The sequence below is a fragment of the Nicotiana tabacum genome, chromosome 20, assembly GCF_000715075.1.
Source record: "Nicotiana tabacum cultivar K326 chromosome 20, ASM71507v2, whole genome shotgun sequence".
NCBI classification, from domain to species: Eukaryota; Viridiplantae; Streptophyta; class Magnoliopsida; order Solanales; family Solanaceae; genus Nicotiana; species Nicotiana tabacum.
Window position 1 is genome coordinate 145,048,944 of NC_134099.1, and position 25,636 is coordinate 145,074,579.

Consider the following 25,636-nt stretch of genomic DNA (forward strand, 5'->3'; position numbering starts at 1 on the left):
TGGATTCACGGTTACATTTTTATATATATTTAGTAATTTTTTTTTAAATTCAAATACAAGATCTAAGCAAAAGCTATTAGGTTATCCGCACTGATATCTACTTCCCAGCTTCGCTTCTGCTGAGAAAACCATTATTTTTTTCAAGCATACTGATAATAGATTAAATCTAGGTAATTTGGCGATTGTTTATGCTCCCACTTGATTATATTCCAATATCATAATATGGTTAATTGATGAAAAATAGGCTCTAATTGTGAATTGTATACATTGCAGGATGAGGAGCCTATGTGATGCCTTAAAAAGTTATGATTGGAACCATTTTGGAGCAAGAAAGACCCCTCAGAGCTGAGTACGCTTGAAGACGAGGAAAAAAAGTGATGAAACACAGAACTGGACATGCGCGCCCAGGTGCGCGACCGCGCTCCTTTTAGCGCGTCCATGACAAGAATCTCAGCCAACTAGCGCGTCCAAATGCGCGGTCGCACTAGTCCAAAATCCGGGAAGAGTTATCTAGGGGCAGAATTGGAAATTTGGAGGAAAACTCACTTAACCTATATAAAGTCAAGCTCGCCCAAGGAAGAAAAAGGACGGTTTTCATAGTCGAGTGCAAGAAAGAGAGAGGCAAGAGACAAGGAGGAGATTTGACCATCAAGTTCTTCTTTTCTTCGCTTGGTTTTTGTTATTTGTGATGAAATTGAACCTATTTGTGATGAACACTAGTATGAATGGCTAAAACCCATTATTCTAGGGTCATGGGTAAAACATGAATGTTGTTGTTTGAAGTTTAATTTGACAAAGTTGGTTTATCATATTGGGTTGTTTATTTAATTCTGCTTTTAATTATTTTGTTGAGTAGCTAACAGTGAAATACTATCTACGAATCTTTAGTTGAACTCGAAAGTGGGAACCTTAGATTGCATATAAAATTAAATAGAGCAAGTTCTTGAACCCGGGCCTCGGGGAACGGATTAGCAATTAGGATAGACATATACCCAATTGCCTTGCTTGGTTGAAATACAGGAATTGTAAATGCATTCTTGTTAATCTTAATTCCATAGACATATATGCATTGAATTAACTTGAATAGGCGAGTAAGAACTTGACAGATTCTTATGAGTAACATTAACCCTGTCAATCAACAATCCGGATAAATCGATTAGTCATTTTAAGCCAAGAACATAACACGATTGTTAACTAGCCTGTGACCCTGGAATATCCTCTCATACTGTTTATTACTCGAAATTGTTATTTGTTTGGTTAATTGCTCTAGTTAGATTATTGCTTGGTAGTTTAGGTAGTAAAACAATTACATCTCTATTTTGTAAAAAAAAACCTCTTGGATAGACAAATTAATTGAGTTTAAATTAGTCAACAGTTAATCATAAGTCTTCGTGGGAACGATACTCTACTCACTACTCTACTTCTTGACGATCACGTGCACTTGCGTGAGTGTTTTTGGTCGCAACAAGTTTTTGGCGCCATTGCCGAGGACTTAGAAATTAGCTACTTGACTGAGTTGAGCTTTTATTATTTATTTATTCAAGTTTTAATTTTCAGTTCACTTTGTTTGTGCTAATACAAGTTTTTTTTTCTTGAATGCGAAGAAGTAGAAGCGCAAACAATCTCCCTCCTCTTGATCCCGAAATTGAACGAACACTTCACAGATTGAGGAGGGAGGTGGACGCTAGAACTAGAATTGAAAGAGAGTTGGACATCGTAGTTCAACCACAACCAATTGAGATGGCAGGTAATGAGGAACGCACGGTGATCGAAGCCGCAAGGCCCAGTTTGGCTAATATGACTCAGGCTATTGTGATGCCTGATATTCACTAGGCACTTTGATCTAAAACAATACATGGTGCAGCTGATCCAATCCACATGGCTATTTGTGGGCTTACCTCATGAAGACCCGCAGAGGCACATTCAGAATTTCTTGGAAATTACGGACACTTACAATTATCCGAACGTTTCCAGGGACTATGTCAGGCTGACACTTTTCCCCTTTTCACTGATCGGGGAAGGTAAGGAGTGGTTGAATAAGGATCCAACGAATTCAATACGCACTTGGGATGATCTGGCAAGGAAATTCTTAATCAAGTTTTTCCCTACTAAGAAAACAAAGATATTGAGGAGTCAAATTCTTGGGTTCGAACAACGAGCTGGCGAGACACTTCATCAAGCATGGAAAAGGTACAAGAAGATGCTCAGAGATTGTCCTCATCATTGCCAGAAGGATGAGGTATTCGGTCACACTTTTGTAGATGGGTTAGATGATACTTCAAAGATGAATCTTGATTCCGCTTGTAGGGGTAGTTGCATAGCCAGACCGTACAGTGAAATCCAAATCTTGCTGAATAACTTCACTGCTAATGATAATAATTGGCAAGGTGAGGGTGATTCACGAAAGGCAGTTAAGCAAAAATCAGCTGGCCAATCAGATGACTAGGATGACAATGCAGCAGCCACAGACAATGCAACATGTACAACAAATGACTATTTGCTACGAACTCTGTGGCGACAGTCATATGAGTGATATGTGCCCCACGAATCCAGAATCCATCTATTATGTGGGGCAACAGAACAGAGGTCTACCGAATCAACATGCACAATAAGAGAATTCTTATAATCCAAATTGGAGGAATCATCCCAACTTCTCATGGGGTGGAAATTAGCAGAATCAGAATCAGCATAGACCCCAAGGGAGTTTCAATCAGCCTCAGAGACCACCCCAACAAATGGAAGAAAGTACCAATGATTTTCTAAAGAAGTTGTTGATTGACAATCAGCAACTCAGGACCGACTTCAGAAATCTTGAAAGGCAAATGGGGCAGTTAGCAACAAATCAAAACACTAGACCTGCAGGCGCTCTCCCCAGTGATACAGAAAAGAACCCTCAAGTGAATGCAGTTACACTTAGAAATGGGAGGGAGCTAGAGGAAGTGCCAAAGAAAAAGAAAGACAAGCCCATACCTGAGGGAGAGTTGATCCCTAAAGTGACTCACGAGCCAAAGAATGATGCTGAAATCCCAGATCCAGTGGAGGCCCCAAGGCCACCACCACCTTTCCCCCAGAGATTGCAGAAAAAGAATGATGATCGCATGTTCAGAAAATTTCTCTCTATGTTGAGCCAGGTTCAATTGAATATCCCACTTGTTGATGTGCTTCGTGAAATTCCATAGTATGCTAAGTACATAAAAGATATAGTGGCTCACAAGAGAAGATTAACTGAATTTGAGACAGTGGCACTTACTGAGGAGTGCACTTCAAGGGTCCAAAATAAGCTCCCTCAAAAGCTTAAGGATCCTGTCATCTTCATGATTCCTGTGCGCATTGGTAATATTGATGTGGGTCATGCTCTTTGCGATTTGGGGGCGAGCATAAATCTGATGCCTCTATCTTTGTTCAAGCAATTGGGCCTGGGAGCTCCAAGGCCCACTACTGTGATGTTGCAGCTGGCTGATAGATCGATAGCACACCTTGAAGGGGTGATTGAAGATGTGTTGCTGTAGATTGGGAAATTCATCTTCCCTGCTGATTTCATTATCCTCGATTATGAGGCTAATGAATTGGTTCCAATCATATTAGGGTGACCTCTCTTAGCTACTGGTGATGCAATTATCAAAGTGAGAGAGGGAAAGATGATTTTGAGGGTAGATGACGAGGAAGCAGTTTTTAATGTCTACAAAACAATCCAACTTCCCCGTCACTATGAGAAGCTCTCAATGATATCTGTTGTTGAGGCTGATGAGCATATTCATGATCCGAGTGTATATCTAGACGATTCTCTAGAGAAAGCACTTATGTTGCTTGATAGCCTGGGGACTGATGAGGAGGTTGAGGAGATGATTCACATCGTTGATACATCTTGTGCGTACATGCAAGGGATACACCCCTTTGAGCCTTTGAATAGGCCAGAGGGACCTCCTCCAAAGCCGTCAATTGAGGAAGCCCCAAAATTGGAGCTTAAACCTCTTCCACCTCACCTGCAATATGCTTATTTGGGTGACTCTGACACTTTACCCGTTATTGTTTCTTCTGACTTGGCTAAATTGCAGGAAGAAAAGCTGTTGAGAGTGCTACGTGAGCACAAGAGAGCACTTCGGTGGACGATGTCTGACATTAAGGGCATTTGTCCAACCTTTTGCATGCACAAAATCCTCATGGAGGACGGACACAAGCCCAATGTAGAGCAACAACGCCGATTCAATCCAATCATGAAAGAGGTGGTAAGAAAATAAGTAATTAAGTTGCTTGATGCAGGTATTGTATTTTCTATCTCAAACAGCAAATAGGTAAGCCCCGTTCAATGTGTACCCAAGAAAGGGGGGATGACTGTAGTAGTTAATGAGAATAATGATTTAATCCCTACAAGAACTGTCACCGGGTGGAGAATTTGCATTGATTATACAAAATTGAACAATGCCACCCGGAATGACCAGTTTTCCCTCCCCTTTATTAACCAAATGCTTGATAGATTAGCTGGTAAGGAGTACTACTGCTTCTTAGATGGTTACTCGGGGTATAATCAGATTGCTATAGCCCTAGAGGACCAAAAGAAGACCACATTTACGTGTCCTTATGGCACATATGCATTCAAGAGAATGCCCTTCGGTCTTTGTAATGCACCTGTGACTTTTCAAAGGTGTATGATGGCCATTTTTACTGACATGGTTGAGAGGTTTGTGGAAGTGTTCATGGATGATTTTTCTGTGTTTGGATGTTCTTTTGATAACTGCTTGATGAACCTTGACAAAGTACTTGCTAGGTGTGAAGAAACTAACTTGGTGCTAAACTGGGAAAAGTGCCATTTCATGGTACGTGAAGGTATAGTTTTGGGGCACAAGGTGTCCAAAGATGGTTTTCAGGTGGACAAGACAAAGGTGGAAGCGATTGAAAAATTGCCCCCACCGATATCTGTCAAAGGCATTTGCGGTTTCTTGGGCCATACAGGTTTTTATCGTCGTTTCATTAAAGATTTCTCGAAAATTTCCTCTCCCTTGTGCAGGTTGCTTGAGAAGGATGTCGCCTTCAAATTTGATGTTGCCTATCTGAAGGCATTCAAGGAGCTGAAGGGAAGGTTGGTGACTGCACCAATCATAATTTCTCCAGATTAGGAGCAACCATTTGAGTTGATCTGCGATGCGAGTGACTTGGCTATTGGAGCTGTTTTGGGGAAAATGAGAAATAAAATCTTCCATTCCATCTACTATGCGAGCAAAACTCTGAATCCAGCTCAGATGAACTACACAGTCACTGAAAAAGAGTTTCTTGCCATGGTGTGGGCGTTTGACAAGTTCAGGTCATATCTAGTGGGGACCAAAGTCATTGTCTATACAGATCATTCAGCTATCAGATACCTGTTTGAGAAGAAAGACGCCAAGCCGAGACTGATTCGGTGGGTCCTCCTCTTGCAAGAGTTTTACTTAGAGATCCGAGATCGCAAAGGAACAGAGAATCAAGTGGCTGATCACTTGTTTAGATTAGAAAATCGGAACCATGTAGTTGAAGGGGGTGCAATCAGAGAAACATTCCCTAATGAGCAGCTATTGGCTATCACCTCAAGCACATCCCCGTGGTATGCAGATTATGTGAACTTTATTGTAAGCGGGGTGACACTACCAGAATTGACACTCGATAATAGAAGAAGGTTCCTGCATGATGTGAGGTTTTACATGTGGGATGAGCCATTCTTATACAAGTTCTGTGCAGATCAGTTAGTGCGGAGATGTGTTCCTGAGGAGGAGATGAATGCCATACTTCATAGCTGTCACGCCTCGCCATACGGAGGTCATCATGGTGGAGACAGGACCACCTAGAAAGTGCTACAATCAGGTTTCTATTGGCCAAAATTGTTTAGGGATGCACACGCCTTTGTTAAAATGTGTGACAGGTGCCACAGAACCGGAACGATCACAACGAAGCACGAGATGCCGCTACAAAACATTCTGGTAGTGGAGCTTTTTGATGTTTGGGGAATTGACTTCATGGGACCATTTCTGTACTCCAATGGTCATAGGTACATCTTGGTGGCAGTCGATTATATGTCTAAGTGGGTGGAGGCCATTGCTCTTCCCACTAATGATGAAAATGTGGTGGTAAGCTTTGTTAAGAAGCACATCTTCACACGCTTTGGAACTCCCAGAGTGTTGATCAGTGATGAAGGAACGTATTTCTGCAACAAACTGCTGAATAATGTTCTTGCAAAGTACGGAGTCAAGCACAAATTTTCCACTGCCTATCACCCCCAGACGAGTGGTCAAGTGGAAGTGTCAAATAGAGAGGTAAAGCGGATTCTTGAGAAAACAGTGAGTGCAAATAGAAAAGACTGGGCAGAGAAGTTAGACGACGCATTGTGGGCATATCAAATTGCATACAAAACTCCCATAGGTGATTCTCTGTATAAGTTAGTTTATGGGAAGGCATGTCACTTTCCCGTCGAACTTGAACACAAGGCCTATTGGGCAATTAAAAAGCTGAATATGGATGGGGACATTGTTGGCAAGAAGAGGTTGCTGCAACTCAACGAGCTTGATGAGTTTCGTTTGCATGCATATAAAAATGTCAAATTGTATAAAGAGAAGACTAAGAGGTGGCATGACAAGCACATCCAACATCGAGAGTTTGAGCCAGGGCAAGAAGTTCTTTTGTTCAATTCGAGGTTGAAGCTTTTTCCAGGAAAGCTTAAATCTCGTTGGTCAGGCCCTTTTGTAGTGGTAAGTGTGAAGCCTCATGGAGCTGTGGAGTTGCGGGATATGAGATCAACTGGTACTTTCTTGGTGAATGGTCAAAGGATAAAACATTACTGGGGTGGTGACTTTGCACGTCACAAGACCTCGGTGGACTTGACGGATGCTTGAGAACGTGTTGAGTCGTGCCACAACATTAAATAAGGCGTTGGTTGGGAGACAACCAACGATAGTAGTAGTGTTAATTTGTGTTTTAGGAAGAGCTAACCAATGCAGGACAAAGGGCAGGTGCCAAGGCCATCGAACGGGGTAAGAACAGGTGAAAAGTTGAAGAAAAATATCGCCCAGGTGCGCGCCCACGCTACTGGACGCGCTAAACTGCAAAGTTTTTGCCTTGGCCGCGCACCTGGTCGCGCTGTTGAACGTGCTACTAGTGCGACCGCGCTACTGGACGTGCATCTGGGCGTGCTAGTAGCTCTTGGGTTCTGTATTGGACGCGCTAAATCTAGCGCACTCGCGCATCTGAGCGCGCTAGTTTCGCAAAAAAAAATCCGGCGTTTTTCAAGTGTATTTTATGTTTTTTTTTTATTTTGTTTATTCTTTAGACTAAATTACCACTTGCACCCATCTAATAATGCCCCCCTCCGTACCTGAACCCCCTATTCAACAAAAGAAAACCCCTACCCTTCGTCTCCCCCATTCCAACTCAAACAAAAACAAAACTTTTCTCCAAACACTCCCAAATCCCAAACCCTCCCGTCCCCCATCTCACGACCCCCCCCCCCCCCCCCGAGTTCACTAGCATCTTCCCCATTCTCATTCACCACAGGTATGAGCCCTAGTTTCTTTCATCTCTTTTTTTATTCTCTCTCTATTTTTCAGAATTTTTTGGTTGTATTCTTATGCCTATGTTGTAGTAGTTGTACTTAGATTTTGTATAGAAATTGGTGCAAGATGTTGTAGTGTTGGTGGATGATAAGTGTGGAGTGGAATCCCACTTGATATGTGATGTTGGTGAGTGTAAGTGGGTGATTCTTGTTCTAAAAAGTTTTAAAAGGGGTTGTGAAGGCCTACTGCCCACAAGGTGTTTGTGGAAAGGTCCCAATGATCGTGATTATATAGTTTGTGACCCTTTATACGTGTGAAGTCTGAGTAACCGCATTAAGTCACAAAATTTTTGTTGGGTTGTGCTAATGTGTCTCCGTTTTGCAGGCATCATGACTCCATCTATGAAACGACGCGCCACAGGGGCCTCATCGAGCAGCCAGGCTGGTTCATCTAGGTCACGAGGAGCTGCACCTGCACACTCCTTTGATAGTTCCAAATTTGTTTCGGCCAATGCTCAGGCTCGCTTTGCGGAAAAGGCTCGTAAAATGCCAATTCCGAAGAGAGGTATTAACGTCAGACAGCTCCAGAGACACTGCCCTCACATGTACAAGGAGTTGGTAAGGCGGGGGTTGCACACATTCATCAATGAGCCCTGTGAAGGCAATGCAATGGTTGTGCGAGAATTTTATGCGAATGTGCCGGAGCATGATAATGGAGTAGTCACGGTGCGCCGAAGGGCAGTGAATGCTTCTGTTAAGGCGATACGGACAACCTACCAGCTGCCTCCACCTTCGGTTGGTTATGATGACTTCTATGAATACGGCCGCAACCCAACGCACAAAAAATGGGCGCGATTCTTTGAGACAATTTGTGCGCCCGGGAAAGAAGTGGTCTGGATGGACTATGGGGAGAAGTTTCACTCCTCCGCACTCACCTTTGAAGGGAAGTGCTGGCTGTACCTCATAAACAACCACTTGATTCCGTCTCACAATATTACAGAGGTCAATGGGCCCCGCGCTGCGTTGATTTGTTGCTTTGTAAATGGTCACGACTTCGACGTGGCCAAAGTGATGCATGAACAGATATTCGTCCGCATCCAAGTCAAAAGGTATGGGTTCTTTTTCCCTTCTTTAGTTACTCAACTATGCAGGGATGCTCAGGTGCCTGAAAATCTAGCTGTGGATGGGTTGGTGAAAAAGGAAGGCCAATTCCGTGCTAATAAGGTGACCACGGGCAAGGTACCGGAAGTAGTAGAGGAGGAGGCGAGAGGTGGCCGGTTTGCGAGTAGTAGCTCTGATGATTCTCATGACGGAGAGGATGCTGAGGAGAACATGGGGACACCACCGCAGGCTCAGGAGCAAAATGTGGCAGCAGCAGGACCATCTGGGAGGCCAACATCGTCAGGAGCTGCCCGGGTGTCCCGTTTTACTGCGATGGAGGCAGAGATGGCTAGTTTGCGAACCTCCATAACTGATTTGGGCACTCGAGTAGATGCAGTAGCTGACCGACAAGTGAAATCAGAAAAGAAATTCATGGGCTGGTTGCGAGCTCTGGGTCGTGCGTGCCACGTCAACCCAGACACCTTCTCCGACCAGGAGTGAGCCTTCAGGGAAGTTCCTTTACCTCACTGCTCTTTCAATTTTTAAGCCATGGGGACATGTCTTCATTTTTAAGTGTGGGGTGGGGATTCCTTCATTGTATGTATGTGATTGTATCAATTGACTGTTGGTTTTGTTTTGTTTCATTTTGCTTTGATAATTTTGATGCTTTTAAGTAGGAATCGTTAGTTTAAAATAGATATATGGCTCATCCCAACGATGGATCCCTGTCAACGGGATTCTTGAGAGACTGAGTCGACAAAACAAAAAGGCAAATACGTAGACTCTTCCTGATGACGGATCCTTTAGACAATTTTCTTGAGGGAAGTTAGTCTAGAGAAAACACCAAAAAGATTTTTTATTTTTTTTCTTAGATAGTTAGCAACCCCCTCTTGGTTTTTCTTTAGGCCACGATTCTTTTCCAAGGGTTTAACTTGAACCAGGTATAGGTAGTTTTCTTTTTATTTTGTTTTCTTTTCGATTTGTAGATTAGGTTAATGGGCTACGAGCTAGAGAATCAAAAGAGAACCCATAGCGTTGACATACCTGAACACAATCGACCCTAGAGTCTAACGCTTAGTCTTATTTGTTGAATCTCACTAAAGTGCCTTAATCTGTATGTTTGTTGCTGAATTGAATGCTCATAACGGAGCATCTTGATGAACTGATCTGGAATGAGTCTTATGCCATGTGTGGTGAGGTTTTTGTGTAGTCCATGTATTGTACTTGTGTGAAGAACTTGCCCGGTATGTGAGTTGAAGCGAAATTTTAGGTGATGCTAGTTTGAAAAATGATTTTATGCTTTCTTTGATCTTTTTGAGCTTAATTGCTTGTCACAAATAAAATTTGTCCCTAGTTAACCCTTTTGAGCCCATGGACTTTTGTTTGGCACCCGCATTACGAGCCTATACCCTTTTTGTTCTTAATTGACATTGTTCTGATCCTTTTACCTCTTAAATCACTTTAATTGTGAGATGAGCTCTAAAAGAAGTAAGAAGGAACTAAGTGTGGGGTGGCTTTTGAGTGGAACCAATAAAAAAAGAAAGGTGCACTTGTTTTGTAAACTAATACACCACTAGCGAAAATTGAGTGAAAAGAAGAATAAACTGAAATAAAAGAGAGAGGAATACATTATGTCTTGTTCCAGCTGGTGGGTATGAATTAATATAGTGCTTAAAGAAGAAGGGAGTATTTGTAGGGTGATATTGTTTGTGGAAGTGAAGTGGGTTGAAGAATTTGTGCTAAAGTTGCTCATGTGATGTGTTAAAGTGCTTAGGAGGGTTGGTCAATATTCCTAAGTATATCCTACCCGTCCCTTAACCCACATTACAACCATGAAAAAGTCCTAATTGATTTTGGGTCGAGCAAGCCTACAATAGTAGAGATTTACATTAAGGGCAAGCTTATGGTACCAATTGCATGCATGTGACCTCTTTTGTGAGGGTGAGTGATTTCTTTGATATATGTGAGCATATGAAGCGAATGTGTGGATTGAATTCAATTTTCGTTGATGTGATTGTGAGGGCATATGATTCGTGATGGAAAAGCAAGTCTTGACTTCTATGTAGAGTACGTTGAGGAAGTATGAATATTGCATGTCACTTGAAGAGTCGACTTTTGAGGCTAGGATTGTTCACTGCTAGGCGTAATGTATGTAAATTGATCTGGGTGTAGGGCGTTAGGGGAAATGGTTGAGTGAAGGAACCTTTAGAATGTATAGTTTGATTGCTCGAGGACTAGCAATGAAGTAACTGTGGGGTGTTGATAATAGGTTAAATCTAGGTAATTTGGCGATTGTTTATGCTCCCACTTGATTATATTCCAATATCATAAAATGGTTAATTGATGAAAAATAGGCTCTAATTGTGAATTGTATACATTGCAGGATGAGGAGCCTATATGATGCCTTAAAAAGTTGTGATTGGAACCATTTTGGAGCAAGAAAGACCCCTCAAAGCTGAGTACGCTTGAAGACGAGGAAAAGAAGTGATGAAACACAGAATTGGACATGCGCGCCCAGGTGCGCGACCGCGCTCCTTTTAGCGCGTCCATGACAGAATCTCAGCCAACTAGCGCATCCAGGTGCGCGGTCGGCGCTAGTCCAAAATCCGGGAAGAGTTATTTAGGGGCAGAATTGGAAATCTGGAGGAAAACTCACTTAACCTATATAAAGTCAAGTTCGCCCAAGGAAGAAAAAGGAAGGTTTTCATAGTCGAGTGCAAGAAAGAGAGAGGCAAGACGCAAGGAGGAGATTTGACCATCAAGTTCTTCTTTTCTTCTCTTGGTTTTTGTTATTTGTGATGAAATTGAACCTATTTGTGATGAACACTAGTATGAGTGGCTAAATCCCATTGTTCTAGGGTCATGGGTAAAACATGAATGTTGTTGTTTGAAGTTTAATTTGACAAAGTTGGTTTATCATATTGGGTTGTTTATTTAATTCTGCTTTTAATTATTTTGCTGAGTAGCTCACATTGAAATACTATCTACGAATCTTTAGTTGAACTCGAAAGTGAGAACCTTAGATTGCATATAAAATTAAATAGAGCAAGTTCTTGAACCCGGGCCTCGGGGAACGGATTAGCAATTGGGATAGACATATACCCAATTGCCTTGCTTGGTTGAAATACAGGAATTGTAAATGCATTCTTGTTAATCTTAATTCCATAGATATATAGGCATTGAATTAACTTGAATAGGCGAGTAAGAACTCGACAGATTCTTATGAGTAACATTAACCCTGTCAATCAACAATCCGTATAAATCGATTAGTCATTTTAAGCCAAGAACATAACACGATTGTTAACTAGCCTGTGACCCTGGAATATCCTCTCCTACTATTTGTTACTCGAAATTGTTATTTGTTTGGTTAATTGCTCTAGTTAGATTATTGCTTGGTAGTTTAGGTAGTAAAACAATTACATCTCTATTTTGTAAAAAAAACCTCTTGGATAGACAAATTAATTGAGTTTGAATTAGTCAACAGTTAATCATAAGTCTTCGTGGGAACGATACTCTACTCACTACTCTATTACTTGACGATCACATGCACTTGCGTGAGTGTTTTTGGTCGCAACACATATAGAAAAATAATGTTCTCTTCCACTTTTGATTTGTATTGCCAAGAATTAACAGTAGTCCTCTATTTAAATAGAACTGGTTTCATGTATAGTAAATTAATAATCCAGTGACTGAAATTTCAGTGTCTAACAATCACGTGTCCTTTAAATTCTCATTTAAACACCCACCATGAAACTTCCATATTTCTCGATTTTTTTTAAAGAATTAGGGGCATAACGCATAAAACCATTGTTCAAACAAATTAAGCTAAATTTACAAATATGTTATTGTCAAACTTGTTGGAGTTACATGACAAGTGTACATTTGAGCTGCATTTAGTTTAGTTAGTTGGGCCACATGCCCATTATTCTTTATTTATTTGGTCCGATTTATATTCTTTGTAATGTTAGGCCCACTCTATAAATATGGCATAAAGAACATTTTGGACAACCTTTGGCTCATTTTCAATATACAAGTTTTCTCTTTTATTCGTTTGCTCTCACTTCTCTTTAAAAATCCTGACCATGACTTCGTCAAATTCGGATAAACTCCGAATTTAACATGGTATCAGAGTCGATAAATTGTTGATTCTTCATCTTCCACACTCAGTGGTGTTACTTCTCGCCGATTTCGTTTTTTTTGGTTTCTCAGGATTTTCATTTTTCGCCGGTCTTATAATCGAAGTTTTCTTCTGGTTTTTCTCTCTTGCTCGATTAGCTTGGAACATTGTCAATTATTATGAGATTCTTGTGATTCACCCACTCATCAGAGTTTTTTTAGAGGTTCACTTCGAAGCTAGGGTTTCAGATCTGAATAATTTTCAAGACCTTTTACTTCTTCAGGTTGCGAAGAAGTTTGGTACACTCTTTCCTTATTCTTCTACATCTATTGGCTTTGTTGTGTTAGGTGATTGTTGTTAAAAATTATTCTTTTTTGACAAACTTTCTGAAAATCATGGGTGATTCTACTTCACATACTACTCCTTACGTTCTTGAACTTAGTTGTCACAACCCGTATTTTCCACCCTCGGGAATCGTGATGACGCCTACTCGTAAAAGCTAGGCAAGCCGAATATTATAAGATCATTACCCTTTTTATTAAGCATGTTCAACAATTCAAAGTACTAAGTGATTAATCAGCGGAATAAATTAAATAAACAGAAATGCGGAAGACGAAAACTTAATCATTTAACCAAACATTTCTACATAATCTGAAGTACAATACTACCCAAAATTTGGTGTCACAAGTCACGGACCATCTAAGAATACTACAAATAAGGTCTAAATAAAAATACACAAATCTGTCTCTAGATAAGTAAAAACAGAAGGAGAAATGATAGGATGAGACGTCAAGGCCCGCGGACGTCTGCAGGACTACCTCGGGTCGCTTGAATGCACAAGAAACAACAATCTCACTGCGGTCCGAAGTCTACAGCATTGGGATCTACAAAAGAGTGCAGAGTGTAGTATCAGCACAACCGATCCCATGTGCTGGTAAGTGCCTAGCTTAACCTCGGCGAAGTAGTGACGAGGCTAGGACAAGACTACCAAATAAAGCAGTGCAGTTATATCATATACAGCGGAAAATAAAAGCAAATATTTACAGTCAAAGGATAGGAAGGGGGATATGCTGCGGGGTATATCAGACAATCAGCAGAAACAAATAGAGAAATTCAAAGAACGCCATAATTCAATTTCCAACAAAAGATAAGAAATAAGAAATAAGTATACATGTAATACCGTTGCAGGCGTGCAACCCGCTCCCACTTCATATAGTACCATTGTAGGCGTGCAACCCGCTCCCATTTCATATAGTACTATTGCAGGCGTGTAACCCGCTCCCATTTCATATAGTCCGTTGCAGGCGTGCAACCCGCTCCCATTTCATATAGTACCATTGCAGGCGTGCAATCCCCTCCCATTTCATATAGTACCGTTGCAGACATGCAACCCACTCCCATTTCATATAGTACCATTGCAGGCGTGCAACCTGCTTCCATTTTATTTATCAACACCAATCATAAAAGAATCCCGGTAAGGGAACAATAATATAACAATAACATCCCGGCAAGGAAACAATAATATAACAATAACATCCCAGCAATGGAATAATAATATGACCACAACATCTCGGCAAGGAAACAATAATATAACAACAACGTCCCGACAAGGGAACAATAATGAAAATTCTCATATGAAGCACGGATAACCACTACGGAGTCACAACAATTACAATACAAGACTCACGGGCATGCTTGACACCGACGTATAGATACTCATCACCATGCCTATACGTTGTACTCCACAATTAACATATAGCAAATAAGACACGACTCCTAATCCCTCAAGCTAAGGTTAGACCAAACACTTACCTCGATGCCACGAACACAATTCAAACCTCAACTACCGCTTTACCTCTTGATTCCACCACCAATTCGCTCGTATCTAGCCACAAGTTACTTAACTAAATCAATAAATGCTTAATGAGTAAATTCTAATGCATGAAAATAGGTTTTCTAAAGTTTTTCCCAAAAAGTCAAAAATCACCCCCGAGCCCACATGGTCAAAACCCGAGGTTCGAACTAAAACCCGGTTACCCATTCCCCCACGAACCTAAATATATAATTTGTTTTGAAATCGGACCTCAAATCGAGGTCCAAATCCCCAAAATTTGAAAAACTTAGCTTCTACCCAAAACACCCAATTTCCTCCATGAAAACCCTTGATTTTGAGTTTAACTAAATCGCCCAAAGGTGTTTAGGTTTTGAGAAAGTTTGAAAAATGAAGAATTTTCAGATAATTTATAATTTGCACATGTGCAGATATCACATTTGCGAAGTTAGGTTAGCAAATGCGAACTCGCAAATGCGGCCCAGGCTTCGCAAATGCGAAGGTAGGCCAAATCCTGCTTTCTTCGCAATTGCGAACAGTTGTTTGCATTTGCGGTCCCTGTTGACGTCGCATTTGCGATATAAGCCTCGCAAATGAGAGGGTTCCTGCCCCAGCCTATTATCGCAATTGCGATGGGTCTCTCGCAAATGCGAGCTCGCAATTGTGAGCCAGGCTTAGCAACTGCGAAGCCTGCAGACCTGTAACACACAATAGTTGAAAATCTGAAACTTCCTAAGTTCAAAACACTCCGTGGCTTATCCAAAACTCACCTGAGCCCTCGGGGCTCCAAACCAAACATGCAGACTAACCCAAAAATATCATACGGACTTGCTCGTACAATCAAATCACCAAGATAACATCAACAACTATGAATTTAGCATCAAAATCAAAGAAAATCTCAAGAACTTTCAAAGTTTCAAATTTTACAACTAAGGTTCCGAATCACGTCATATGACCCCCGTTTGTTACCAAATTTTGCAGGCTTAATTAAATCACATATAAGACCTGTACCGGGCTCCGGAACTAAAATACGGGCCCGATACCATCAAATTCAAAACACATTTCATTTCCAAAAGCTCATATTTATTCCAGAAAATAATTTTCTTTAAAAATTTATTTCTTGGGCTTGAGACCTCGGAATTCGATTCCGGGCATACGCCCAAGTTCCATATTTTCTTACGGACCCTCTGGGACCGTCAAATAACGAGTACAAGTCTGTTTACCCAAAATATTGACCGAAGTCAACTTAAATTTATTTTAAAAGCAAATGTTTATCATTTTTCATAGATTTTCACGTAATGGCTTTCTGAATACGTGCCAGGACTGTACATGCAAATCGAGGTGAGATAGAAAGAGGTTGTAAGGCCTCGGAACACAAAATTTATTTTTGAAACAAGTGATGACCTTTTGGGTCATCACATTCTCCACCTCTAAAAGAACCGTACATCCTCGATTGGACATAAGAAGGAAGTACCTGAGTCGTAGAAAAGATGGGGATAATGGCTCCGCATATCGGACTCGGACTCCCAGGTCGATGCCTCAGCAAGCTGACCTCTCTAGTGAACACGAACTGAAGGGAAACTCTTCGATCTCAACTGATGAACCTGCCAGTCTAGAATAGCTACTGGCTCCTCCTTATAGGACAAGTCTTTGTCCAACTAGATAGTGCTGAAATCTAACATGTGGGATGGATCTCCGTGATACTTCCGAAGCATGGACATATGAAACACCGGATGCACGACTGATAAGCTCGGCTGCAACGCAAGTCTGTAAGCCACCTCTCCCACTCGATCAGGAATCTAAAATGGGCCAATGAACCTAGGGCTAAGCTTGGCCCTCTTCCCAAATCTTATCATGCCCTTCATAGACGACACCCGAAGCAACACCCGCTCACCGACCATGAATGCCAAATCGCGAACCTTACGATCGGCATAACTCTTTTGCCTGGACTGAGTTGTACGAAGCCTATCCTAAATAACCCTAACCTTGTCCAAGGCATCTTGTACTAGATTCGTACCCACACTGCATTGAACTTCCTCTAAGTCCGTGGGAGTCCAATTACGAAGTCCATAGTGATACATTCCCACTTCCACTCAGGAATCTCAATCTTTTGGAACAGACCACCAGGTCTCTGATGCTCGTACTTTACCTACTGACAATTCAAACACCAAGCCACATATGCAACAATATCCTTCTTCATTCTCCTCCACCAATAATGCTGCCGCAAATCCTGATACATCTTAGCGGCACCCGGATGAATAGAGTACCAGGAACTATGAGCCTCTTCTAAAATCAACTCTTAGAGTCCATCCACATTAGGCACACAAACTCTACCCTACAGCCTCAAAACTCCATCGTCTCCTTATGTAACCTGCTTGGCACCTCCGTGTTGCACCGTGTCCCTAAGGACATACAAATAAGGATCATCATACTACCGATCTCGGATATGCTCCAATAAAGAAGAACGAGCGACTGTGCAAGCTAATACACGGATGGGCTCAGAAACATCCAACCTCATGAACTGATTGGCGAAATCCTAAACATCCAAAGCAAGCAGTCTCTCACCGACCGGAATATACACAAGACTGCCCATACTGGCTGACTTCCTATTCAAAGCATCGGCCACCACATTGGACTTTCCCGGATGATATAATATGGTAATATTATAGTCTTTCAACAACTTCAACCACCTTCTCTGCCTAAAATTTAGCTCCTTCTGCTTGAACAAGTATTGCAGACTCTTGTGATCCGTGAACACCTCACATGACACGCCATATAAATAATGCCTCCAAATATTCAATGCGTGAACAATGACTGCTAACTCCAAATCATGAATCAGATAGTTCTTTCTATGAATCTTCAACTGCCGTGAAACATAGGCAATGACCTTGCCATCCTGCATCAACACCGCGCCAAGTGCAATATGAGATGCATCACAATAAACTGTATATGACCCTGAACCTGTGGGCAAAACCAACACCAGTGCCGTAGTCAAAGCTGTCTTGAGCTTCTAAAAGCTCGCCTCACACTCGTCCGACCACCTGAATTGGGCACCCTTCTGGGTCAACCTAGTCATCGGGGCTACAATAGATGAAAACCCCTCCACAAAGCGATGATAATAGCCTGCCAAACCCAAGAAACTCCAGATCTCTGTAGCTGATGCAGGTCTAGGACAGTTCTTAACTGCCTCTATCTTCTTCGGATCCACCTGAATACCCTCTAGTGATACAACATGACGCAAGAATGCAACTGAACTCAACCAGAACTCACACTTTGAAAACTTAGCATACAACTGACTATCTCTCAATGTCTGAAGAACCACTCTCAAATGCTGTTCATGCTCCTCCCGGCTGCGGGAATAGATCAAAATATCATCAATGAAGACTATCACGAATAAATCCAAGTAAGGCCTTAACACTCGATTCATCAAATCCATAAAAGGTGCTAGGGCATTTGTCAACCCGAATGACATCACCAAGAACTCATAATACCCGTACCGAGTGTGGAAAGTTGTCTTAGGGACATCGGATGCCCTAATCCTCAACTGATGGTAGCTAGATCTCAAGTCAATCTTCGAAATACCTTGGCACCCTGAAGCCGATCAAACAAATCATCAATCCTCGGCAATGGATACTTATTCTTGATTGTAACCTTGTTCAACTGCCAGTAATCTATACACATCCTCATCAATCCGTCCTTATTCTTAACAAATAACACCGGTGCACCCCAAGGAGAGACACTAGGCCTAATGAAGCCCTTATCAAGCAAGTTTTGCAGCTGCTCCTTCAACTCTTTCAACTCAGGCAGGGCCATAGGATATGGCGGGATAGAAAAGAGCTGACTGCTGGAGCCAAATCAATGTAGAAGTCAATATCTCTGCTAGGTGGCATACCCGGCAAGTCTAAAGGAAATACCTCAGGAAACTCACGAACAATATGCACAGAATCCATAGAAGGAACCTCCGTACTAGAATCACGGACATATGCCAAATTGGCCAAACACCCCTTCCCGACCATACACCGAGCTTTCATATATGAGATAACACTATGGGTAGAATGATCAGGAGTCCCTCTCCACTCTAAACGAGGCAAACCCGGCAAGGCTAAGGCCATGGTCTTGGCGTGACAGTCCAAGATTGCGTGGTAAGGGGATAACCAGTCCATCTCTAATATGACATCAAAATCAACCATATCCAGAAGTAATAAGTCTACTCGGGTCTCAAGACCCCCAATCACAACTATACAAGAACGATGAACACGATCTACCACAATAGAATTATTCACCGGTGTAGACACATATACAGGAGCACTCAAAGAATCACTGTGATAACTGCATCGAAATCCTCAGCCTCAAGTCTAGCTGGAAGAGCATAACATCTGAAGCTACTACAAACCAGAACAATACCTGTGATAACTGCATCGCAAGCCTTAGCCTCAGGTTTGGCTGGAAGAGTATAACTTCGGGGCTGGGCCCCACCACTCTGAACTACTTCTCTAGGACGGCCTGCTTCTGGCTGGCCTCCACCTCTAGCGGCCTGAGATCCACCTCTAATACCTCCACCTCTAACACCTCTACCTCCACCTCTAGCTAGCTGGGCGGGCGGTGGAACACTCGATGCCTGAACCATGGCAAGGGAAACCTGGTGCTGAGAACTGCTCGGTGCTCAAGGACAAATCTAGCAATATGCATCGTGTTGCCAGAAGTAAAACAAGCCTTTTGCTGCTAGAACTGACGACCCTGAAAGCTCTGGAGCGGAGGTGCACTATTAGGAGCTAGTGGTGCACTGTAGGACTGTTGATTAGAATACTGAATATGAGAACCACGGCCACCCGGGGCACCGTAAGAAGTCTGAAGTGCTGACTGAAAAGGCCTAGGAGGATGGCCCCTACCAAAAAGATCCCTGCCTCCAAATAAGGCACCACTGAATTTGCCTGAATAACGAGGCCTTTTGTCAGACCACTAACCACCTCCCTGTGATAGAACCATCTCAACTCTCCTGGCCACATTGGCTGCCTCTTGAAAAAAAATCTCTCTCCCCTTCTCCTTAGCCATCTGAAGTCGAATAGGCTGAATGAGTCCCTCAATGAACCTCCTCACTCTCTCTCTCTCTCAGTGGGAAGTATAAGAAGAGCATGGCGGGCCAAATCAATAAACATGGTCTTGTACTGAGTAACAGTCATAGAACCCTGCTGGAAACGCTCAAACTGTCTATGATAAATCTCTCTCTGAGTGACAGGAAGAAACTTCTCCAGAAATAGCTGAGAAAACTGATCCCAAGTCAAAGCTGGTGACCCAACCGGTCTAGCCAAACAATAATCTCTCCACCAAGTTTTGGCGGATCCAAATAAGCAAAAAGTAGCAAAGTCGACCCCATTAGTCTCCACTATCCCCATGTTCCTAAGAACCTCATGATAGTTGTTTAAATAATCCTGGGGATTCTCAGAATATGTACAGCTGAAAGTAGTAGTGAAGAGCTTAGTGAACATGTCCAACCTCCACAAGGCATCTAAAGATGTTGTTGATCCATCACTGGTCTGAGTTGTCGCTCGGCTGTAGAAGCGGTACGTGACTTCGCCATTCATGAAAGAACAAGAGTAGAGGGTTCAATTTAGCAGTGACTGAACAAAATCGCATGACAGAGAAGAATAGATGTGAAGTTTTTCCTAACTATGTAGCCTCTGGGGGACTGTTGATACCCAATTTTTCCTATGTATTTTTATGGTCAAAATACTTTCAAAATAACATATATATGCATACATAATCATAACCAAGTGTTTTAGTATTTTTTTCCAATCCTTTGAAGAGTTTGTAAATCAATTTACTATCCATTTTAGCAGTACAAAATCCATAATTATTTCAAAAATCATCAATTTTGGTAAATAATTTATTTTATTTTCATATTTATACCAAAATATAGTTAAGATAATTTTTGTATATTTTTACAAATTTATTTGGTATTTAAAAGATTAAATTGCATATAATTACAATTATAGCCTATTTTTACGATTAATAGTATTTATAATTGTAAAATTGGTCCCAATATTTTAAACTAATATTTATATATTATTAATTGGGTCAGTACTTTTAATTTGCTTTTAAAATTATTTTTTACTATTTTTTATAAAATAAAAAGAAAAACTGGCTATTTAACATTTAGCCCCATTTCATTTCAATTTTAGCCTTAAATTGACCCAGTCCTAACCCCAACCGGACCGGCCTAGTTTCAATTTGGATCAAACCCATGACCCAATTACAAACGACCCAACCCGTTCCCCACCTACCACTTAAATCTGGACTGTTGATCACTCAAGATCAACGGCCAAGACTCGCCCTTTCCTAATTAAACCTAAACGACTACCCTAATCCCCTCATTCTCACCTGACCCGCCGCCTTTGAAACTTCTCGTCTCTTAAACTCTCTCAAACTCTCCGAAACCCTAGCCTCCTTCTACCCCTCTTCAACCACTACTCCGCCGGAATCCATGACTTCTCAGGCCATGGATGATTGGTACTCACTCCCCTCCACCACTCAACCTTGTATGTTCAATGTTTTAAGGCCCGACTTCGATGTATCTCTTCAGATCCTTCTAAGATATTTAGATCTATGGCTTCTCCGGCTATTACTCCGGCATATTCAGGCAATATGAGCCTTTTCGACTCAGGTTCTGACTTTCCTCAAGACCTTTCTCATTTCTAGGCTTTTCTCTGAAACCCTAAGCTGTCCAAGGTTCTTTACTTGCTTATTTTCTTAGATCTGGAATATATCAGTGGTCTACTGAACTTTTTAAAGATTTCCCCAAATTCTCTTTTCAAAATCGATTTAGGATTTCTAAAAGGTTTCTTCAAAATATCTTTCTGATTCTTTCTGTTCTTTCTTTATATGTGTTTGTTTGTGTTATGCTCATATGACTTCTTTTACTACTCATGTACTATTCTTCTACTTTCTTTTCTCCTGTACTCGCATGTTAATCCGTGTTATGTTTTCCTTACTCTTCTACTATATGTGTTTACTGTGAGCTCTTTGGTGTTGTTTGCTTTACCGGACTATGTTTATGTTCTTACTAAGCATGATTCATCTGTTTTTACCTAAGTTTGTATCACTTTTTCTTCTGAACTTGTTTAAGTTCTGAGTTTTTCTCAAAACGTGTTCTCCATGCTCTTGACTGTGTATCATGTCTGTTTGTTTCTCATAAGTCTTTGGAAAAGACTCCTGAGCCTCTATCGAGTGGCTTGCCCTCTCATCTCTATTGTCTGACTCAATTCGAAACCCTAACATTTGAGGATTTCTTGGCAATGTTGATCTTTTGTGTGAGAGTTAGGGTTCCACTTTGGGACCCTGGACTCTCAAACTCATTGTGAGTCTGCAAACTAGACTTATACCTCTTCTTGCTTATGATTCTGAACCTTTCTTTGATTAAACTCTCTTCTAAATAATTTGACAATCCCCTCTGGTATTCACATATTTGTGTGCTTTATATATAAGGACTCTACTTTCAAAAGGTTTTTTACCAACTAATTGATTGATTCTGAAATCCTATAATGGGGGTTTGATTGATTATTATTGATTTTCTTTGATTGAACCTCCTTTAACTTTTTCTAACTTGGTTCATTCTAATTGAACTTGTAATTTTGATTTCCCTGGTTGTCTGATTGATTCCCTTTCCTTATTTTTCCAAGCCGTGTACTGTTGAACTTTTCCCTTAAATAACTTCTATGTATTTACCCCTTTTGTGCTACTTTGAAAAGGTTTTAATCAAAACTTCTTTCCTTAACTGGCTTTTACCCGTTTAAATCAGAATCCCTTAACTACAGGTAGATTGATTTCAATGTTATTTTCTTACCTTTTCTCACTTGTTTTCTGCACTATAAAGGGGGCACGACCCTTCTGCACTTTGATCACCCTTAATTCTCAATTCAATACTTTTACACATACACTTCGAGATACTTTCAACTTACACACTTACAATATTGATTTGAGTTCAATACTCTCTCAACATTCTGCTTTTTTCTGAGATCCTTTGGAACTGTTTTCTTACAACTTGGCTTTTCAAGGCTACTATTTTACTTGTTTTCCCTGAAAACTAGTATGTTCTAATTTAATTTTCTGCTTTACCCATATGTGTTTATTTTATAGTTTCAGCACTCTTGCCTACTTTGTTGTTCATGTTTTGTATTGAAAATGCTACTTTCTCTTTACATCTGTTGTTTATTGTGAATCCCTACCCCTGTTCCCTTGTATGTGCCTGAGTTAAGGTTCTTGGCCTGGCAGTATCCAAATTACTGCCCAGGCCACAAACCTGATCCACAATGGATCCTAACTCCCAAGTCTGGCTAACAGGCTGGTTAGGGGTGTGACAACATTCCCAATTGCTGGACACAACCACCAGCCTGCCATGGCTCTCCCTGATCCCCCCCTGTGCACTTACACTTATTCTTAGATTCGAAGTTCTGCCCCTCTTATGAGCCTTTCTTTGGGACCTTGAGTTTCCTCTGAACTTGGACATCTGAGGGCTGGCATTTCCACACTGCACTATGCTCTTAATTTTGCAATGTTTTTGGTATGTAAGCATTGCCCTAAGCCGTTTTAGACTTTTGGGAACTTTGATACATCCCAAATATGAGAAGGGCTTTGGGAATCCGATTCTGAAAGTTGGTTTATCTCATATTGTTGGACTTTGAGTCTGAATTAGGTTGTTTGGTTGTAGCTGGACCTTCTAATGTAATTTTACTTTTCTTTCCTGATTCATTCGGGTTTGTAATAATTTGTAATAACTATCGGGGATGGATAGTGGAAAGGGATGGGGATGAATGCATGCAAAGGGTAGAAAACCTGCCTATAGGTTATTAATGAATTTTTGTATTATCATTTTAGAACTCATGCCTATAAGTTCTACATTTCTGCACCTTAGAAATTATGCCTATAAGTTCTGCATTTCTGCACCTTAGAAATTATGCCTATAAGTTCTGCATGTCTGCATCTTAGAAATTATGCCTAAGTTCTGCATATAGAATCATGATCTTAGGTTTTCCGCATTTCTACATATGCATGTCATTAGGCAAATAATCATAGGTTTAATAATGATCAACTCCATTCTAGTTACCATGCCTATAGGACTCCTGCATTTATGTAATCATTTTGAAAACCAATAACGCTTAGACAACTTGCCTATAGGAGTAATCAATTGAATCAGCTTCGTCTATAAGTCTAAAATCAGTCATAAGGTCGTTTAAAGTCTGCAGATCCTTTTGTTTATAAAACCAGTAATCTTTCTTTAAAATCAGAACGCTTTGCTCGAGGTCATGCCTATAGGTCTCACTTAGGCAAACTATTAGGTAATTAATTGTGTCAAGTTTTTTGATAATTACAACCAGACAAGGCTAATTCGGACTCCTCATCTGAGAAATATGTGATGAATCAGCCTATCCTACGCTTTAATTTATTAAAGACCTAACCAGTACTTGTAAGTCATGCTAAATAACTTGTTGCTTGGAATGAGGAGGCCTACTTGAGCCTTAATTGCTATTTGTTCACCCTTTAACTGTTGTTTGTTTTGTTTGTCGCCTAGATTTTTATCCTTTTGAAACTCTGAAAAAGCCCAACTCCCTCCCCTTTAGGATTTGTAGTCTCAATGCCTCTGAGACTAATAGGATTTGGACGGGTAATAGCATGCAATATGTAATGATACTATTCCGCGCTTTAATACCTTGACGGGGTGGGAAGGGTAGATATGGATATGATGACCAGTGCGTTAATACCATGTGCAACCCCTCTTTTGAGGAGCAATTGCCGGGTATTGCATTGATGTGATCCATATTAATCATAAACCTAGGACCCCCCTCCCTCTTACTTGCTTCGTCTATTTCTTTTAGAATTGTTTAAATCTTTCTGCCCTCTTTACCTTTCCTCAAGTTTCAACTTATTTGCAATGTTGTATGCGAATCCCTCCTATTTGAGCCCTTAATTGCTTACTTGATTATGTGAAGTCACAATTGTAATATGGCCGGGAACCACACTAGTGGATCTTGAGGGGTGCCTAACACCTTCCCCTCGAGATAATTTCTAGCCCTTACCCAAACTCTGGTTCTTCAAACTCAAACCCTTCTTAGTGTCCTAATGCACTTAATCATTAGGTGACGACTCTTCAAATTCCAAAACCCAATTCCCAAAAGGGAACAAGTTGTCCTACCAAATTTTACAAGCCCGATTTTGCTTTTTTTTAGAAAAGGGGGGCGCGACAGCGTGACGACTCTACTGGGGAGATTTCTTTTAGGCTTTTACTATTTCATGTTATTTGTGACTTTACTTCTTCTTTATTGCCTTTATTTAATGTCTTTATTTCTCTTCTATTACGAAACTAACTTGGCTCTTTGTTTCTTTCTTTTCTTTTAACGCTTTCCTTTACCACTTTCCTTTAATACTGTTGTAATTATGAGCAATTATTGTTATCATTACTTTATGAAGATGCAAATACATGACAACTTGTAACTGCATATTCAACATCATATTCCACTCGTGCCAAACAAAATACCATAGCAATGCTTATAATGAGTGGTTGCGCCCTTTCGATATCATTACCCCCTAAATTTGGCAAAGGCATATTTGCGGTAAAACCAGTTGATCAATGGTGTAGTCAACGGTTCCGTGCCTTTCCCTCTTGAGTTGTCCACTTAAGGGTACCGGTCTAATACCCTATAGAAACCCTACTCTGTTCAATTGTTCATGCATCATTATCAAACCTAGTCGAGTCAGTTATGCTATCCACATAATGACTCTTTAGGATTGCCTTGTCCAAAGTCCACTAGGTTTCCTTGAAACCCAAACAGACATTACCATATTCTGTGCATTTATTTGGAGAACTAGATGCTGCTTATGCCAATTATTGATATTTAATAGCCGAGTTTGTCAGAAGTATGGCCTCACCCTTTTGTTTTGCAAAAATGAATGACAAAGTTCTTGACTTTGGTATGATCAACATACCCTCACTCTTGCTGACCTGGTGGAGGAACCTCCCATCAAGTAACCAAATCAACGAATGGAAAGAGAGAGTCACCAGGGCTAGTGAGAAGCTGGAATA

The 25,636-nt window shown here is 41.0% G+C and overlaps 2 protein-coding genes across 2 annotated transcripts; both read left to right on the plus strand.

Annotated features, from left to right (window-relative positions):
- Window positions 1-5,177: 5,177 nt before the first annotated feature.
- LOC142174584 (uncharacterized) lies at window positions 5,178-5,816 on the plus strand. The gene is made up of 2 exons (XM_075240405.1): window positions 5,178-5,395; window positions 5,480-5,816. Exons 1-2 carry the CDS (start codon window positions 5,178-5,180, stop codon window positions 5,814-5,816), a joined length of 555 nt encoding a protein of 184 aa, XP_075096506.1.
- Window positions 5,817-5,927: 111 nt separating this feature from the next.
- Window positions 5,928-6,857, plus strand: LOC142174585 (uncharacterized). The gene is made up of 2 exons (XM_075240406.1): window positions 5,928-6,095; window positions 6,249-6,857. The coding sequence occupies exons 1-2, from the start codon at window positions 5,928-5,930 to the stop codon at window positions 6,855-6,857; spliced, it is 777 nt and encodes a 258-aa protein (XP_075096507.1).
- The last annotated feature ends 18,779 nt before the right edge of the window (window positions 6,858-25,636 follow it).

Excerpts from the sequence above, each read along its gene's own strand:
- LOC142174584 (XM_075240405.1), top strand. The coding sequence starts at position 5,178 with ATGAGAAATAAAATCTTCCATTCCATCTACTATGCGAGCAAAACTCTG. Across the intron at positions 5,396-5,479 it reads GCCAAGCCGAGACTGATTCG|ATTAGAAAATCGGAACCATG; the intron begins GTGGGTCCTCCT and ends TCACTTGTTTAG.
- LOC142174585 (XM_075240406.1), top strand. The coding sequence starts at position 5,928 with ATGCCGCTACAAAACATTCTGGTAGTGGAGCTTTTTGATGTTTGGGGA. Across the intron at positions 6,096-6,248 it reads CTAATGATGAAAATGTGGTG|ACGAGTGGTCAAGTGGAAGT; the intron begins GTAAGCTTTGTT and ends TATCACCCCCAG.